This window comes from Podarcis melisellensis (genome assembly GCF_964234715.1).
Source record: "Podarcis melisellensis genome assembly, chromosome: 7".
Classification (NCBI taxonomy): Eukaryota; Metazoa; Chordata; class Lepidosauria; order Squamata; family Lacertidae; genus Podarcis; species Podarcis melisellensis.
Window position 1 is genome coordinate 40,251,935 of NC_138539.1, and position 16,823 is coordinate 40,268,757.

Here is a 16,823-nt window from a genome sequence, read left to right on the forward strand (position 1 = left end):
AAGATAGAACTGAAATGCTTACCAACAGTTTTCTTTTCCCCTATTATCACAGGGTTGTATTCAATAGCTGAGTATAAGGCTTCAGTCATTGGAATAAGGAGAGAAGCAATTTTCAGTGATTTCCCCCTGAAGCTTCATGTGTTCCCCCTACATCTGATCTGGAGGGTCCCTAACCAAGCCCAAAATTGCTCCCCTAACCATTTAACTAACAGAAGCTGTAGTGTCAACCTAAGTGACACTGTGGAATATAACCCATCTTTTTAATAGCAAACCTGCTTTTAAAAAAAGCAATAAAGCATCGCAATAATATGAGATACATGGGCATGAGCAGTTATGAAAGCAGTAAAGTTACAACTGGGTGTCCATTCTGTCGTCAATATTTTGTTTTTTGTCTTAAAAAGTATTACACATGTAGAACCTAACCTGTGCCTAGACTAAGGATCTGGCTTGGCTGAAATCACTTCAACAGCCTAAGATATAAAGTGAGTGGAACACGGCCACAGATTAGGAGCAACATCTGACCTCTTAGTGCTGCAAGGTACTACTGGCACAACTTAAACAGAAAGATAAGGACAGCCTCAAATACTTTCCACATTTTATTTACATTTGAAGACTAATTTTATTCTCAATCACATATCCATACACCTATTTTCCTTTTTTGTTTTGCTTCACTAAAACTTAAATGCATGGTTTATTAGAACAAAGACTGTAAACAAATATTTGCAATGTCCATTACATGTAACACACAGGAGCCGCTTAAAAGAAAATCATTTCCCCATTTTATAAATACAAGTATCAAAACAATCCTGACCGTATTCTGTGACACTACTAGCAGTCAGCACCCACACCTTTGCAAAAATTAAACAAGTTGAGCAATGGTATTTGCAGTACCTGCTACTGAAACAATTTTATCTGCAGCTCTTTTACTAAAGCAAGATGGATAAAGCATGCCATTTGTATTTTTTCTTCTTGAGAAAAAGTTTTCTGAAACATTATTCCACAGCAACCTGACACTTCCTGTCATGCTTTCGTCTTGAAACACCGGAGCTCCAATTTTAGGCTACTTCAGGTTTATGCTTAAAATTATAGTGCCTTGGTAAAGAGGAAAAATAATTGTGCTGCCTTTTTTTTTCTCTGATTGTGCCTGAAAACATATGGGGCATACATATACATATATATATTCTTTCAAATGTCCAGATCACGTACACCAGCAGAAACTCTTAATGTGTGGGTGGTTTGCATTGTGAGATTGAATCAAGACATTAAACATAAGTAGAAGTTGTTTAAGACAAGTTTGGGATTCAGCTAAAATTAATTGTTATAAGTTTGTCCTTCTGGAGGTTGTGGAAGCTTCATATTTTCTTTGGACATCATTAGACGCCTTAGCTCTTGAAGTACAACTTTAATGCTATAAGAATTTTGCCATTTTGCTAACACTGGTATGCTTCGTGCATCCACCTGTAAGGAAAGAAAGTGTACATTTAAGTAAGGCACATAAAATAACCAATTCCATAACTGTAGTAGCATGCTTGCATTGAGTTTTCAGACAACCTAAGCACCAGCCACCTGCTCCTATGGTCTTGTGCTAACACTAGCTGCACTAGTACAGAAGTGGTAGGATTGAGGCCTTAATTATCACTGTGACTCATCATAAACCACTATGGATACAAATGTCAAGGATGAGAATTTGTGGCTCCTTTTGAAGATTTTTTTAGTTTTTATAGCTATTCAGGGAAAGTTTTCAAAACATAGGGCATCTCCTGCTAAACAGTTCAAGAGGAGGAAGGCAGGTGAAAATAATGTTTTGTCATATCTCATGGATAGGTTAGTAAAAACTGACCATTTTAGCTTAGCAACATAGTCAACAGAAACATGTAAATGTCAGCATGCATCAATTAATTAATTATTGTATAGTGCGGCAGCAATTTAACCTCTCTATTATTTCATCCTTAAAAAAACAGGCCAACTATTCTGCCTCTTATGAATAATTTGAGTTTGTATAAAATTCAAGGAACTTAGAATAGACACTTGCAGCTGTTGGAATATAAAAGAAACTATTGCAATGAATCAGCAAGGTAACAAAGAATACTGTTTCTTTAATAAGTAAAGAATGTATGAAACCCCTAAAGGCCATGGAAAAAAAAGCAACCCGAGAAAATGTGTTTATAGGTCTGGGATATATAACAGTCAAGATCTCACAGTACTTCCACAATGAATTTTTATACTATAGGACATTCTATAGAGGGTCTGTATTGAGGGTGGCTAGCCACTGGCCACCAAGTAAATTTCTGCCACTGTCCCCCACACTGCCAAGTCCCTAATTAAAAATAAAAATAAATGTGACAAAGGGCTGCGGAGGATGGATAAACCTCTCTGCCCACCCCAGCAGTCTCACAGTAGTCTCAATCATCTGATGAGCAGGGAAGGGGCAAGAGAGCCCTTTCTCAATCAGATGGCACGAATCAGACCCACAGGAGCAGTGGGCCCTATACATTTGCGCATGCATGTGTGAGTGTGAGCAGCCACACCACCTGCTGACATTCAGCCTCCAGAGTGTTGGCCAAGCGCAAATGTAAACCTTGGATGAAACACACACCCCAAAAAATGTTAGCCACCCCTGATCTATACAGAATATTTTAGAGCTAGGTCACAGTTCTTCCTAACAAAATTCCAATATAACTTTAAGTTTGTTTGGGATTCATCAGTTTTTACCTGACTGTTCACTCACAAATCAGCAACCTACTTGCAAGTCTACAGCTCCCATTTAATGGATTTTCAGTCCATTACACTGAAATCAATGGCCTACTCAACTGGGGGGGAAACCAACACAACTGATACAGAGCAAGCACAGACCACAGATGTGCTGTTGCTTTAAATTTATTCCTGTACTTGACTGAGAGAGACTCAGAGTCATTTTCACTGGGCAACTTCTGCAGCTTTAGTTGGACTGATCATAATAGAAAAACGGGAGCTAAAAGGACTAAATTTGTAAAATTTAATTATTTAACATGACAGCAAAGGCAAAGTATAATTGATGAATAGATTTCCTTTAATTTGCAGTACTCCAAATTACGGCTCCAATTGTAAAATTATAATATATGGACCCAAGGGCATGCCAAACATTACACATTTCCTAGATGAATCTCCTACACAAAGAGATTTGTGGCTTTGGCACGTTCCTATACACAAAATGTTTACTAATGTAAGAAGTTGATAATGTTGGCAGTCACAATTTTTAAAAATTGCTTTCCATTCCTTTAACTATTTCACACCACATAAAACTGATTAAGCCTCTTGTTTTTACTGTGACTTTATAACTTTGGTATGGATCCAGACTTGGTCAGAATAAACCCCACTGAAATCAATGGGACAAACTAATCATGACAAACTTAAGTTTCACTAATTTCATTTTAGTCTAAATGTGGATGCAACCCCTTGTCCATAGGTACCACCAACACATATGACAGCACAATTTACAAATTAATGTGAGGGCATATAAGAGCAGATGAACATACAACTTTGGGAGATTAAAAAAGAAACAGAATCCTTAACAGCTTTTCTGCAAAAAATAAACTGGCTTGATCATCTTGCATTCCATCTTACCATTCCATTGGAATTATTTATTCCATTCATATTAATTTTAGTTACGAATCTAACTGTTGGAGGTGCTTCTGGATATTTAGGCCCACACTCTACTTTCAAGCTGTATATTCTGTTTTCATAATTTGTCTAGTAAACAGAGGAGGGAAAAAAAGAATTAATCATACTGAAAGCTAATATGCATTCCAAATAACAATACTGAAACAAAGTCAGTCATCCCCATCTCAAGGATCGTGTGCAGAGCTGTTTCAAAATTGGTAAGATTCTGCTGACCAGCTGTTTGGCAGGAAAGAGGGGTAGCAGGTGAATTCAGCTTCCTGCTCTTTCCTAACAGCTGACTGGTGAAATTTTAATATTTTTTGAAGGGCTCCATGCATGCAGACTAGCTGAAGAACATGGCTTGTACATATCCCCAGTTCTCCAGCCATCTAGCGATACGTAGATAACACTAGCAGGACTGGGACAAATAAGTATCTTATAATACTAAAGCAACAAAGGAGGTTCAGCTTAACTAAGGCTTAGCAAGAAGAAACTGGTGTTATCATTTCATGGCAGATTTTCCCCCTTCACCTGGTAACTATTATTTCAGGTTTCTTGCCCAAAGATTTTTATAAAATGAAAAACCTAGATGTATCTTCCCCTTAATACTCACAAAACAGCCAACCTCAATGCCACCATCATTCAAAGGATCCATTTTTAATAGAGAAACTGTGAGAAATATATACATGTAAACGCAGAAGAAAGGTGGCAGAAGGCAGCCAATAACCTCAAACAGAACTTTGCAACAAACCAAAATTGAGAAGAAGGAAGTGACAGAACTTAGGATAGGCTTCTGCATCTAGTAGTTGCTGAGATAAAGAGGAAGGTAATCACGCTTGCTTTCCGAACTGAACTGTGCTTGAGTAAAGAAGCCCAATACCCATAATAGTGGAAAGACCTTCCAAAAAACATCACCCGTGCAAGTAAAAAGCTTCTTCCCTTACACATATGAGAAACTATCTCCTCCTAATTTCCACGTGTTGCAGTAGCCTTGTGGATCCTGGGCCTGTACATACATACCTAGTTCACAACGACCCCACTCAAGGCATCTCCCTGATCTGAAATACAATGTTGGTTCCTTCACAACACCTGTCAGCCCTAAAAACAATATTTAACTCTTTTATTATTTCACTGAGTAAAGTGGCTTATCATTAAAATTAAAATTATGTTCTAGTTTATTAGTTACTGAAGAATCTGAATTGTGTACTATATGGTATTGTCAAAACTACCTTATGACTAATTCGGATCTCAGTGTGGATGAAGCACTCAAATTACTGAACACTCCGAACAAATATGCATATCAAATTAATCTGGGAAAATTGTGACCAGGGGTCACTCTAATAATCAGACAGTGCAATTTCATCTTGATTGCTCAAAAACTGAAACAAGCAGCAGCAGCAGCGAAATGGAAGTGTGAGAGGCTGCAGGAGGAATGGAAGAATGAGGAAGTCCTGCTGGGCAAGCATGCCACACACAGACAGGCACAACTGGGTATAATTCATAAATGGTAATTTTGTTGTGGGTTCTATTATGGTTGCATTTGAATTGTTATAGGTCACCTTGAAGGCTTCGCAGAAGGAAGGTGACATAGAACTGTTTTAAATGAAACCGCATATAGTGTTTTTTGGCGGGGAGGGTGGAGTGATTATATAGATTTGAGAATTCCCTTCATGAATGTTCTACATTGAGGTGGAGAACCTCTCTCTCCATGAAGGCCACATTCTCTCATGGGCAACCTTGGGAGGCAGGCAACATGTCAGTGGTGCATGCAGCCAGATCCAAAACTGAGTGGGAACGTAGGCAAAAGTCAGCAGAGCAGTGGCTGTGACTCATTACCCCTTTCAGTAGATTACATTTCAGCCATGCAAAAGTCAGCTTTCTACACACCCAAACACCTACCTCTATCCAGGCAAGCAAGAGCCATTATCAGAATTCAAACATACATCCCCCCACTCAGGCAACAGCATTTCAGAAGCACACAAGAAGTGTTGGTGAGGGATGTGGACAAGGGAGGGTTCCAAGGTCCAGAGACTCTTGGAGGGCCCGAGATTCACTATCGCTGCTCAAAAACCTACTGGGCTCAGTGCTCAGTGACCATCCAAACTAACTAAATTAAAACCTTTCCCTATCCCATAGATGCCGTATCCCTTCATCTTCAGAGAAGACAGAAGCTGCCCACAGAATTTTAGTATATAATTTCTCATCACTTACCCAGACTGCTTCTTACCATTTAGCTAGATTTAGACTGAGTTCCAGGAATATTTACTATTCCTTCCACAACACTGACCAGAACACCCTCAAATCCTATCATTGCTGGGTTCCCCTTTTCTCAGAAAAGACAGATTTGCCTAAGCTTTGACTACTGTGTCAAAGATGTTTAAGTAAGCACATTGACAGGTCAGTTTGGGGAAACAGAACTCGAATTGCCTTGCCCTAGCTGCTCTCAGTCTCTACATATAATTTATGCAACTACAGTAAAATGGGATCAAAACAAATTCAAATTGATACTAACTTTAAGACATTCAGTAGGTGTGATGCTGAAGCAGAAACAATGATTGATGCTGCTCCACAACAATGCTGCTAATTTTATGAATGATCTTCAAAACTAAAATAAAAGGAAACCAGTCCTAATATTAGTACCAAATCCTCTCTATCTTTGGTCAGAATTTTACTCTTGGCTTATAGCAGCTTCCTCCAAATTTGCAGTTCACCATGACCTCTTCCTACCAATGTTCCAATGATTTCTTGTATTTTACTCCTTAGGCATGTCCCCCCCTGCCCCCGTGCTACCTAGAAACACACATATGCAATGAAAACTATATGAGGGTGAAGGGAGAAAAGTTCACTCCAATTCCCCAGGAACTGAAGAAAATGAAGTCCAAGTGCCAGAAGATAAGAACATCCTAAGGAAAAACACAAGTGAAGAAGCCCTCTGTTTGCAAAACTGGCAGATTAATAAAAAATAAAAAGACACACATTTGGCCAAAGTATAATGCAGGTTGAATCTACAAGAGAAAGCTCGGCATCTAGCTATGTCTGAAAATCGTGGCAGATCATACAATTTTATGTGTAACTGTGCGAAGTCTGGAGATTAAGTTTTTCTAACCCTATTCTTTGCTATCCAGAAAACTTGGTATATACTCTATGCTAGAATCACGGAAGCCAGTAAAACAAGTTACTGCAGGCATAACCCTATTTTCAAGGCTACCAAATGGCTGAACCAGTCAGGTAATCTAACCCATTTTCTTACTAAAGGCGCCTGGGTGGGCTACCCAAAGCCAACTTCCGCCTTACCACCAGTGGTAGGTCCGAAAAACCACCGTCTGCACCATGGCTCACTAACTGAAAACCCCATCAAGTGCAGCATCTAGCTGAGCTGGCTTAGCAACAGGCATTGTGTTTATTTTAATGAACTGAATAGAAGGCAATACTATGAGTCATAGGGGTGTGGAGAGTCTGTGTATGAACTTAACAGTGCTTAGCTTATTTTTTAGCTGCTATTTATAAATATAAATGACATATTGATTTGTTAATCATATGACTTTTGCTGGTAATTGTGATGTTTACCTTATTTTTTAGTTGCTGCTTTGTTAATAGTGTTTTATAGACTCTAATGGTAGATTGGTTAATTATTTTATATGATTTATGCTGCACTTCTGTTGTTCTATTATGCTCTATTATGTTATTGATATTTATTGTTTGTAAGCCACTTTGCGATTCATTTGAATGTAAAGCGGCAAAGAAATACAATCAATGTTAACTTTGCCTATGGGCAGAAAGCAATTACATTTCTGTCCAATTCCTGGATGCCCAGAATACTCCTATTATATTATATTAATTATATTATATTTTAGCAATATGTCAGCCATACAATATGCAGATACCTGATTTTCAAAGACTAATTGTGTCTGGGGTAATGCAAGGGTAGGGGCTGCCTTTGGAGTGCATGGTAAGAGCAGCCAAGCCAAAAAGCCACAGTATCCTGAAGTGATCCAGATGTTGCTGCTACTCCAACCTTCTCAAGCCAAGGTTCAAAGGGAAAGCCAGAGCAGATTGTTGGCTTATGGAAGGGGTGGAGAGAAGTTAGACCAGGCTAATTTGCAATAGATTGGAAAAGGCTTCTGCCTCCTAACAGCATAAAATAAAATAAAAATACTTTTCCCACCTACAGTAGGCTGCTGAAATCTAATCAGGCACGGACTTGTGTTAAAACTGAGCTCAGTTCAGTTCCAGTACTGAAAACAAATTTGAAAGGTTCAGAATGTCATTAGGGCATACTGGGTTCTTTATTAATGGCTGAATCTCTTTCATACTAAGCTGTTGGGAGTAGATCCTGGGGTTGTAATACAAAACAAATGAGATGTGACTAGAATGATACCAGGCTCTGCTGCCAACATGCAGGTCTTAAAGGGAAAGGAGGGGAAGGCCACAGAACTCTGTGTACACTGGATAGCCATGTCAATTGTCACCATCCACATCAAGTTACTTTGTTTGTTATGCCTGCACACACAAGCACACATAAAACTAAAGGAAGGGAGAATATTTGGTGCCATAAGCTCAGTGTGACTAACAGGCACACACTGAAGTGGTATATTATAAATTAAAAACCAAAATAGAACATCTCATGTTTCTAAAGGTCCAAACTGTTTCTTGGCAGAGCTGAAATTGTTGTTTAATGAGGGATAGCTAATATCATCAATGTGTTGTTTGAATGCACACAACAGAAATATGCATCTATGCTGGGCCACAATTGCATACTACTGAATATGCATTTGGAACACTTCAACTTGAGCAGAAGTCACCATGAGACACTGTCATCTAAATACAGATTTGATAGTATTCAATAAAATGTAAAAAAAATTACCATTGTCCTTAATGTTACAATTATGTGGCCCCCATATTGACTTGGGCCTATAAGAAACCATTCCACACCTTTCTACGATTGTTACCAATTGTGAAAAAGCAAGGTTAGCTATAGGGCTAACTTCTGTTATAGCTTATAAGATTCCTAATTGAATTCTGATATTCATCAATCTTTGGGCTGAATCCAATTAAGTTACTCAGAATAATCCACTGAAATTGATGAGTCTACTCTTTGACTTAGTTGATTCACCCCATAGCTAACAACCATGCATTGCAAATGTTTGAAAAGTTCCGCTAAATGAAGATTTAACTTATAGTACTGACCCTTGGTGGTCCAATAATCATGCCCGTCCACCTTGTAAGTGTCATGTCTTCGTCATCTTCGAGGCCCCAGCTTACTGTACCATCTCCTACTCCTTTCTGACCTTCTTCAAGTTCTTCCAACAAGCGAAAATTACGAGGGACTTTAACTATTTGAAAAAAGTAAAGCAATGTAAATAGCGATGTTCAAAATCACAGCTGATCTCTTGTCACGTCTTAGCACGAAGGCCTGGTTGAGCCAACTAAAAAATCCACACCTGAGAATTTATGTGTATAACACATTTTACTGGTATAAATATTGAATTGCAATCAATGTGAAAATAAACTTATTTCCACTTATGAAGTATCATACAACTTGGAATCTTAAATTCCTCAGCAACATCATATTTGCAGATTTGATTTTCTTATGGGTCTTTTTTTTTTTAAGTGACAGTCTAAATTAAATTATCAAATTTCATATCTGGAAGTCATATACAGCCATAATTTTCACCATTTAGTTCATCCATTTTCTGCTTCAGAAAGTAAGTTTTAATATATGACAGTTACCACAGCGTTACAACAGTAAGCACTACTCAGTCATTACTTCTCTGTGGAATACTGGTTACATTCAGACAATCTTTTATCAGTTTAAGATGAAAGAAGCGGCTCTTATTTTTAGCTGTAAGTCATCATGAGTACCATTAGAGGAAAAGGTGGGATATAAATAAATAAATATATAATAATTATTATAGTAGTAATAAATATGAGTCTTTGCCCAAACACTCAGCTTATTTGCTCCTCCCTCTGCAGCATAAGCAAACCCAAAAAATTATGGTCACCAGATTTGAAACAAGCTAGAATATTGAACCATACTTTAAGTGGGTTAACTGTCTTAGCTTGTTCCAAAGCTCGTAAGCCTAGTTTCCGAGGGCACTATGGTTCATTAGGTGCTTCCTGGTTTGATTGCTTACATTGCAAAGGGATGAACAAAGGGGCTCAGTGCATGGGGTATGGACTTGTTTGTTTAGCACTTAATCCTGCTTTTCATTATATGTCTCAAAACAATTTACAGAAAATCAATGATATTGTTCGTTATCTTTTATTATAAAGCCAATATCATCATTTGAACTGGTCCTAGTCACACATACTGCATATTAAATAAGAATATTGTGCACACAAATTCTAATTGAGATGAACTTCAGAACTAGAAGGCATTTAAGAAATATTGTTCTTTGCAATTGTCTAACTAAACAACAGTTCAGAGTAGAAATCAGTTACTTCCCATTTCATAACAAAAATAAGAATACAGGAAAGCATTCATTTCTCACGGAGGACTGGTTGTATGAAAAGGATTAGAGAAGCAAATTCACAATACACCATTTTCCTACAAATAAAGGGATGCATTTCAAAATATGATCCAAATCCACAAACTGTACTGGCAGCTCAAACGACTGTATCAGGTTACTAAAGCAGGTTTGTACATATCTGATCCCTTGCATAGGTCAAACAATTATGCAAGCATGCAATGCCTGCCCTAAGTTGCTTTGACCACAAGCATGCTCAGGTTGCTATTTTGGGAGAGAAAAGTGCTAAGGGATTTTAACAGATAATATCTTCAAGACTTCTAAATACCAAAGATGCTGGAGATCTAAATGTGTATTCATTATGCTGAAATACAGCAATGGGAGATAATGAGTTGACCTATGCCATACTGTGATATCACACAACCGGTAAAGGAATACACTGTAGATTCCAATAAAGTGGTTGCCTTTTATAATTACAAAAAAACAGAGCAGGAAATCCTAACCATGGGAAGGTTATCACCATTACTGGCCATTTTTCATTCTTAGAGTAAAAGCTTCCCCACCGCACTCTGCTTCAAGCAGGGCTACAAATATATTTGGCTTTAAAAGAAAAAGGGAAGTTAAATAAACCAGGATTTGCCCCACTATAAGCAAAGCAGCAATTCCCTATGAATATATGACATATGACTAAAATCAGCTTGAGCATACACACAACCAAAAGCATGCTTTACACTAGCCAATAAGCAGTTTCCCCTTACACACCAAAATATCTCCTTTCCATAAGTGCCCTGCTATAGTTTCCAGCTAAGATTAAGAATGCCCAATGGTTGCCATGGAAAACAGCTTTTGAATTAGAACCCCTCACAATACAGCAATGTATTGCAGATTAAATTTTAAAATTGCTCACATGCTGTAGCTGCTCACTACCTTTGTTTGTATATAACCATATCACCATTACCAAACGGTGAACATTTGGATAATACACAAAACATTTGTATGTATTGCTGTGCAGCCTCAGACTCACATTCTGTACAGTGTTATTGTACAAAGAAGAACAGATATTTCTAAACATGCAAAACTACATTTAGCATCTGATAAAGGCCAGAACCATTTCTTTCTGCATACCTGCTCAGTTGACTACAAAAATACCCCCCCCCTTTTGGACCAATAATTACCTCCCCTAACTGCAGCATTAAATATTATATCCATGTGCATAATGAAAACATAGAATTATAGAGTGGAAGGTACCCCAAGGGTAATCTAGTCCAATACCCTGCAAAGCAGGAATCTCAACTAAAGCATCCATGACAGGTGGCCATACAACTTTTGCTCAAAAACTTCCAAGGAAGGGGAGTATACCACCTTTCAAGGTAGTCTGTTGTACTGTCAAAAAGCTCTTACTGTCAGAAAGTTCATCTTGGTGTTTTGTCAGAATCCCTCTTCTTGTAACTTGAAGCCATTGGTTCAGGTCCTACCCTCCAGAGCAGGAGAAAACAAGTTTGCCCCCATCTTCCATGTGGTATCCCTTTCAATATGTGAAGATGCCCATCATCTCTCCTCTCAGTCTCCTCTTTTCCAGGCTAAACATACCCAACTCCCTCAACCATTCCTCATATGGCTTAGTTTCCAGACCTGTGGTAATCTTGGTTGCCCTACTTTGTCCACCTACCAGTTTGTCAATATCCTTCTTAAATCTGACACCCAGAACTGGCCATGGTATTCTAGGTGTGGTCTGACCAAGGCAAAATAGTGTGGTATTGTGACTTCCCTTGATCTGGCCGCTATACTTATTTTGCTGCTGCATCACACTGTGGATTCCTATTAAGTTTGTCATCTATTTCACATGCACTACTGGCAAGCCAGGACTCCCCTATCTTATATTTGTGCAGGTGGTTCTTGCTGCCTAATTGTAGAACATAGCATTTTTACCTGTTGAAATTAATTTTGTTAGTTTTGGCCCAGTTCTCTAATCTGTTATCTTGAGTCCTGATTCGGTCTTCTGCAGCTACCCATCCCAGTTTGGTGTCATCTACAAATTTGATGAGCATCCCCTCAATTCCTTCATCCAAGTCATTTATAAAGACACTGAACAATGCTGCTGCATCCCACTTTTCACTTTTTTCCCAAGATGAGGAACTATTTGGGTTCACTCAGTCAACCAGCTACAAATCCACCTAACAGTCACCCAATCCAGTCCACAATCCACCAACTTCCCTGCAAGAATATTATGGGGCACTATGTCAAAAGCCTTACTGAAAACAAGATACACTATGCCCCCATCATTCTCATGATCAACCACACTTTTAACTCTGCCTGGCATGACTTGTTTATAGAAACCTATGCACTATTTCTTAAATTCTCACAGACCAACCCTTTACTGCTATCTATATACCAGGTCTTCTTTTCTCACATTTTTGAAGATGGGGAGAATCTGCAGAGACCTCACCTGTTCTACAAATTTCTCAATTATTATAGGCAGAGACTTGGAGATCACATCTGCAAGCTCTTTTAGTACCCTTGAGTGCAGCCCATCAAGCACTGGAGATTTGAATTCATTTAGTAACTAAGTGTTCCCTTGCCACTCTTTTCCTATCTTGAGCTGCAGCTCCCTCCTTGCATTGTTTATTCTGTTATCACGGGCTTGGTCATTGCTTTCCTTTTGGGTAAAGACAAGAGGCAAAGCAGGTGTTAAGCAATTCTGCCTTCTCTCTGTGACCCTATAGCATTTCTCAATCTTCTCCATGCAGAGGACCTATACTTGCTTGTTCTTCCTTTTGCTTCGAAAATGTGCCAATAAAGATTTAGTAAATTAAAATAATAACCCCAAATTAGTGGATTTTCTGTGCTGAGTGTTATCTTTGAAAGGAGCTTTTCCTCGCCCAGAGGCAGATTCATAATGAGAGTATGAAATGAACTCTCATTAGCTGTTTACATTTGCTGCAGAAGCTTACGGTTCCCTTAAGAGAACACAGCTTGGAAACTGTTTTTGTATGAAGTTTGATGGGAGCTATGCAAGGCAGTTTATGGTTAATGGACAAATTAAGAAAGGCATGTCAGTGATGCCCAGAGACTATCCTACAACACCCTAGTTTTCATGGAAAGACATGCTGCTAAAAACAAAATTCTGGCCTGAATTGCAACAAACTCTGGCAAAATTCTGAATAGTTTTGTTATAAATAAGTTGTAAATGTTTAATGGAAAAAATAAATTATGTATGTATCAGTTTATGTTTTGTATTTCATCAGTAAAAAATAACTGAAATGAGTTGCTATTTAAAATACTGTGGATGTATTGTTGACTGCATTTATTAAACGAGTAAAAACAGCCAAGCAGTCATATGTCTGGACATAGAAATACTGTACTGCTTATTTTGTTTTTTCTGCATTGGCACAAATACAGGTAACTGGAGATCATCATGGGATCCAATATGACATCCTATATTTTGATTGTCACTCAAGAACTTCAATGCAGAACAGCAATTATGTTCATGCTAACAATACTTTTAAATCCAGATTTCATGATTATTGGGAAAGCACAACATATAAAGTTGAAAAAGTGAGTTGTAATATTAACCAGATCTGTGCATAGCAACCTGCTCCACACAGAGAGCCAAATGTATGTACAATGTATTTCCCAGTAGAACTGGTTTTGATCTTTAAACCACTAAATGGTTTGGGACCGACTGTCTTAGCAGCTTGTATTCTGTGTCCCATCACAGAATATTAAGATCAAGCAAGTGTTCCCCCACTAGGTTTGAAACTCCACCCATCCCCCATCAAGCCTGACTTATGAAGGTATTTTGTGACAAATGTTAAAACAGGGCTATGAGTGGGCTTGATATTATTAAGAAGTTTTAATTTTTATTAATGTATAGCTTTATTTGGTTAATTCCTATGTGACTGTAACACAATTAAAAATAATTAGACTAATAGATATACATGTTGTGAATCTGAAAGAAAATGCCTTTTCAAGATAATTGAACAATATGCACAGCTTCCAGGTTAAAATTATTTACAGTTTATTCAGCACAAGGTACCAACCACAGTTACAAAAACAATCACCTGTTAACGGTGTTTAAATAAAAGGCTGGAATACAGGAACACAAAGTCAAAATTATTTAAATACCCTTTCAAATTCAGTACCTATCAGTGCTGTGAAAGATCCAGGTGCAAAACATATTGCCAACAATGAAAAGGAAGATAATTACAGTTCAAGCAAGTAGACCCAGGTTATTAAAGAGTTATTAACGGTTATTTTTTCAAGTAAAATTCTTTGGTAACACCATCTATGATTAACAACAGACTTCAAGGACAACATGCCATAATAATTTGACATGTTTAAATCTCAAATGAACTTTGTAAAATAATCCATAGTATAAGTTATGGATTTTACTTCACATTAATTTTGAATAACTGCCACCCCTCGTTCATAAGCACTACTCAGCTGCAATATTTCCACTTCACCAATAACCGCATGAACTGGAAGACTGATAAACATTTGCATTTCTACCATTTTATGAGAAGTGGGGAGAACTGAGACATAGTATTGAAAAGCTGTGGTAGGAACTAGAATAAACTGAAAGTGGGAAGAAGGGTGCAGGGAATTAGGAAAGTGGGGATGCTGAAAAGTGGGCAGTATACAAAAAAAGGCAAGAAATGGGATTGGGATAAAAGGAGATGTAGGGAGGAAAAGAAAGAGAAAGTCAGGAAAACGGGAACTGTAAGGTCCAAGTATTAAAGGTTTTGGTTTCCCTTAGCCTACTGCCTCAGCAATACGATTAAAATAAACAGAAAGTAAATTCAATACAAAGCCTCAAAGCTCATCGCTAACTGGTGACCAGCAAAACCAAATTTCCTTCTGGAGTTTTGCAGGAAATACTTCGACAAGATCACAAACGGGAAAGGAAGGAAGCGTGCCAGTAACAAAAATTCATACTCAAGATTGACAACGGACCTCATCAGCAAAAAGACCAAGACAGAACTTAATTACACGCCCCCATACACACTTTGTGTGTTTTTTGTTGAACGTATCTGTCCGACCCTCAGCAACCAGCAATGCCTGCACTTAGAAATCGGCGATATTAAAAGCCACCTAGATGCCACTGGGGTCGGCTTCGTTTTCGAAGAGAGGGGGAATATTTATCAGTATTACGTTGCGGGGGGAGGGCGGAAGAGAGACTCAAGAAACGCCACATTTCCTCTCACCCAAACCCGAACCGAGCGTGAGAAGGAGGTCCGAAGACCCCGAATTCCACCTTCCCCTGAACAAAAACCGACCCCAGGAGCGGAAAGCTGCCTCGGCCTCCCCACCTCCCGGCTGCACCGCCTGCCTCTGCCAGCCCCGCAGGCGTCTCCTCCCCGCATCCCTTGCAGCACCAAGAGGAAGACTCCGGCCCCAGCGCCAACCCCCGCGGCCTCCCCGCCCTCCTCTCCCGCCGGCGCCGGAACCTTGGCCCGGCTGCGCTGGCGCCCACCGCTCTCCACGGAATGAGCCGCGCCGGGGACACGCCACCGGGGTCTCTAGGGAGAGAACCCCGCTCCCCGGCGAAAGCCCCCCGCCAGCCCTTCCAAGGCGCCCCCCGCCTTCCTCTCAACACAGACCTGTGGATCCGGCCATCTTGTCCAAACCCCTCCCCCACCAGCCAGGAAACACACGGGCGCCGAGCACGTGACTTCTGCCTTGCGCCCTACGTCACTTCCTGGAAACTAGCCCCGCCTCGCGCTGGCGTTTGCTGCTTCTGCGCGTCGAGAGGGTGGCGGTTAAGGCGGCTGCAGATAAGAGAAGGGAAAATACCGACTGACCGGGGTGGATGGAGAGGGAGGGATGTAGGGAGGCGGCTACGCGAAGCAACTGACAGGAGGAGAGAGCCCTCCAGGGCATTTGTCGCTCTGGTGTCGGGAAGTGAGGCTGCGAAAGGGTTAATTACGGAGTTTGCGGAGGTAGCCAATGGGGTGGTCTCCAGGTGGTGAAGGACTCCAACTCCTATCAGCCCCGGCCAGTATGTCCAATAGTCAGGGATGATGGAACTGTAGTCGAATAAAACCTTAACCTACAGTGGCTGGTTTGGTGTATTAAATGTTGGGAAACTGATACGAAATGCAGACGCAGTGATACAGTGGTGCCTCGCAAGACGAAATTAATTCGTTCCGCAAGTCTCTTCGTCTTGCGAGTTTTTCGTCTTGCGATGCACGGTTTTCCATAGGAATGCATTGAAAATCAATTAATGCGTTCCTATGGAAACCGCCTTCCCCCGACCTCTTCCGGCGGGCGGCATTTTAAAATCGCCCGGGACAGCGGAGGACTTCTCCGCTGTCCGGGGCGATTTAAAAGCCCCTGGGAAGGCAGGCAGGGGGGACAAAGGCTTTCCCGCCCGGCCGCCCGGCTTCGGGACATCGTTCCGATGCCGGGCGGCGGGGGGAGGCGTTCCTGCCCCACCGCCCGGCATCGGAACGATGCCCCGAAGCCGGGCGGCGGGGGGAGGCGTTCCTGCCCCACCGCCCGGCATCGGGACGATGCCCCGAAGCCGGGCGGCTGGGGGAGGCGTTCCTGCCCCACCGCCCGGCATCGGGACGATGCCCCGAAGCCGGGCGGCTGGGGGAGGCGTTCCTGCCCCACCGCCCGGCATCGAGACGATGCCCCGAAGCCGGGCGGCTGGGGGAGGCGTTCCTGCCCCACCGCCCGGCATCGGGACGATGCCCCGAAGCCGGGCGGCTGGGG

General features: G+C 40.6%; 1 protein-coding gene across 2 annotated transcripts; it reads right to left on the minus strand.

Annotated features, from left to right (window-relative positions):
- Nucleotides 1-583: 583 nt before the first annotated feature.
- UBE2V2 (ubiquitin conjugating enzyme E2 V2) lies at nucleotides 584-15,834 on the minus strand. 2 transcript variants are annotated; one of them, XM_081919519.1, is made up of 4 exons: nucleotides 15,707-15,834; nucleotides 8,827-8,972; nucleotides 3,604-3,729; nucleotides 584-1,458 (listed from the first exon to the last, which is right to left on the minus strand). In XM_081919519.1, the coding sequence occupies exons 1-4, from the start codon at nucleotides 15,720-15,722 to the stop codon at nucleotides 1,312-1,314; spliced, it is 435 nt and encodes a 144-aa protein (XP_081775645.1). In that variant the 5' UTR covers nucleotides 15,723-15,834; the 3' UTR covers nucleotides 584-1,311. The 2 variants fall into 2 exon arrangements, with proteins under 2 accessions (XP_081775645.1, XP_081775646.1); XM_081919520.1 differs by lacking the exon at nucleotides 15,707-15,834 and adding an exon at nucleotides 9,370-9,475.
- Between the last annotated feature and the right edge of the window lie 989 nt (nucleotides 15,835-16,823).

Coding starts and splice junctions, on each gene's coding strand:
- UBE2V2 (XM_081919519.1), bottom strand. Junction 3,730..8,826: donor TGATTATTGGACCACCAAGG/GTCAGTACTATA, acceptor TCTGTTTACTAG/ACAAATTATGAAAACAGAAT. Junction 1,459..3,603: donor TAAATAATTCCAATGGAATG/GTAAGATGGAAT, acceptor CTTTCCTTACAG/GTGGATGCACGAAGCATACC.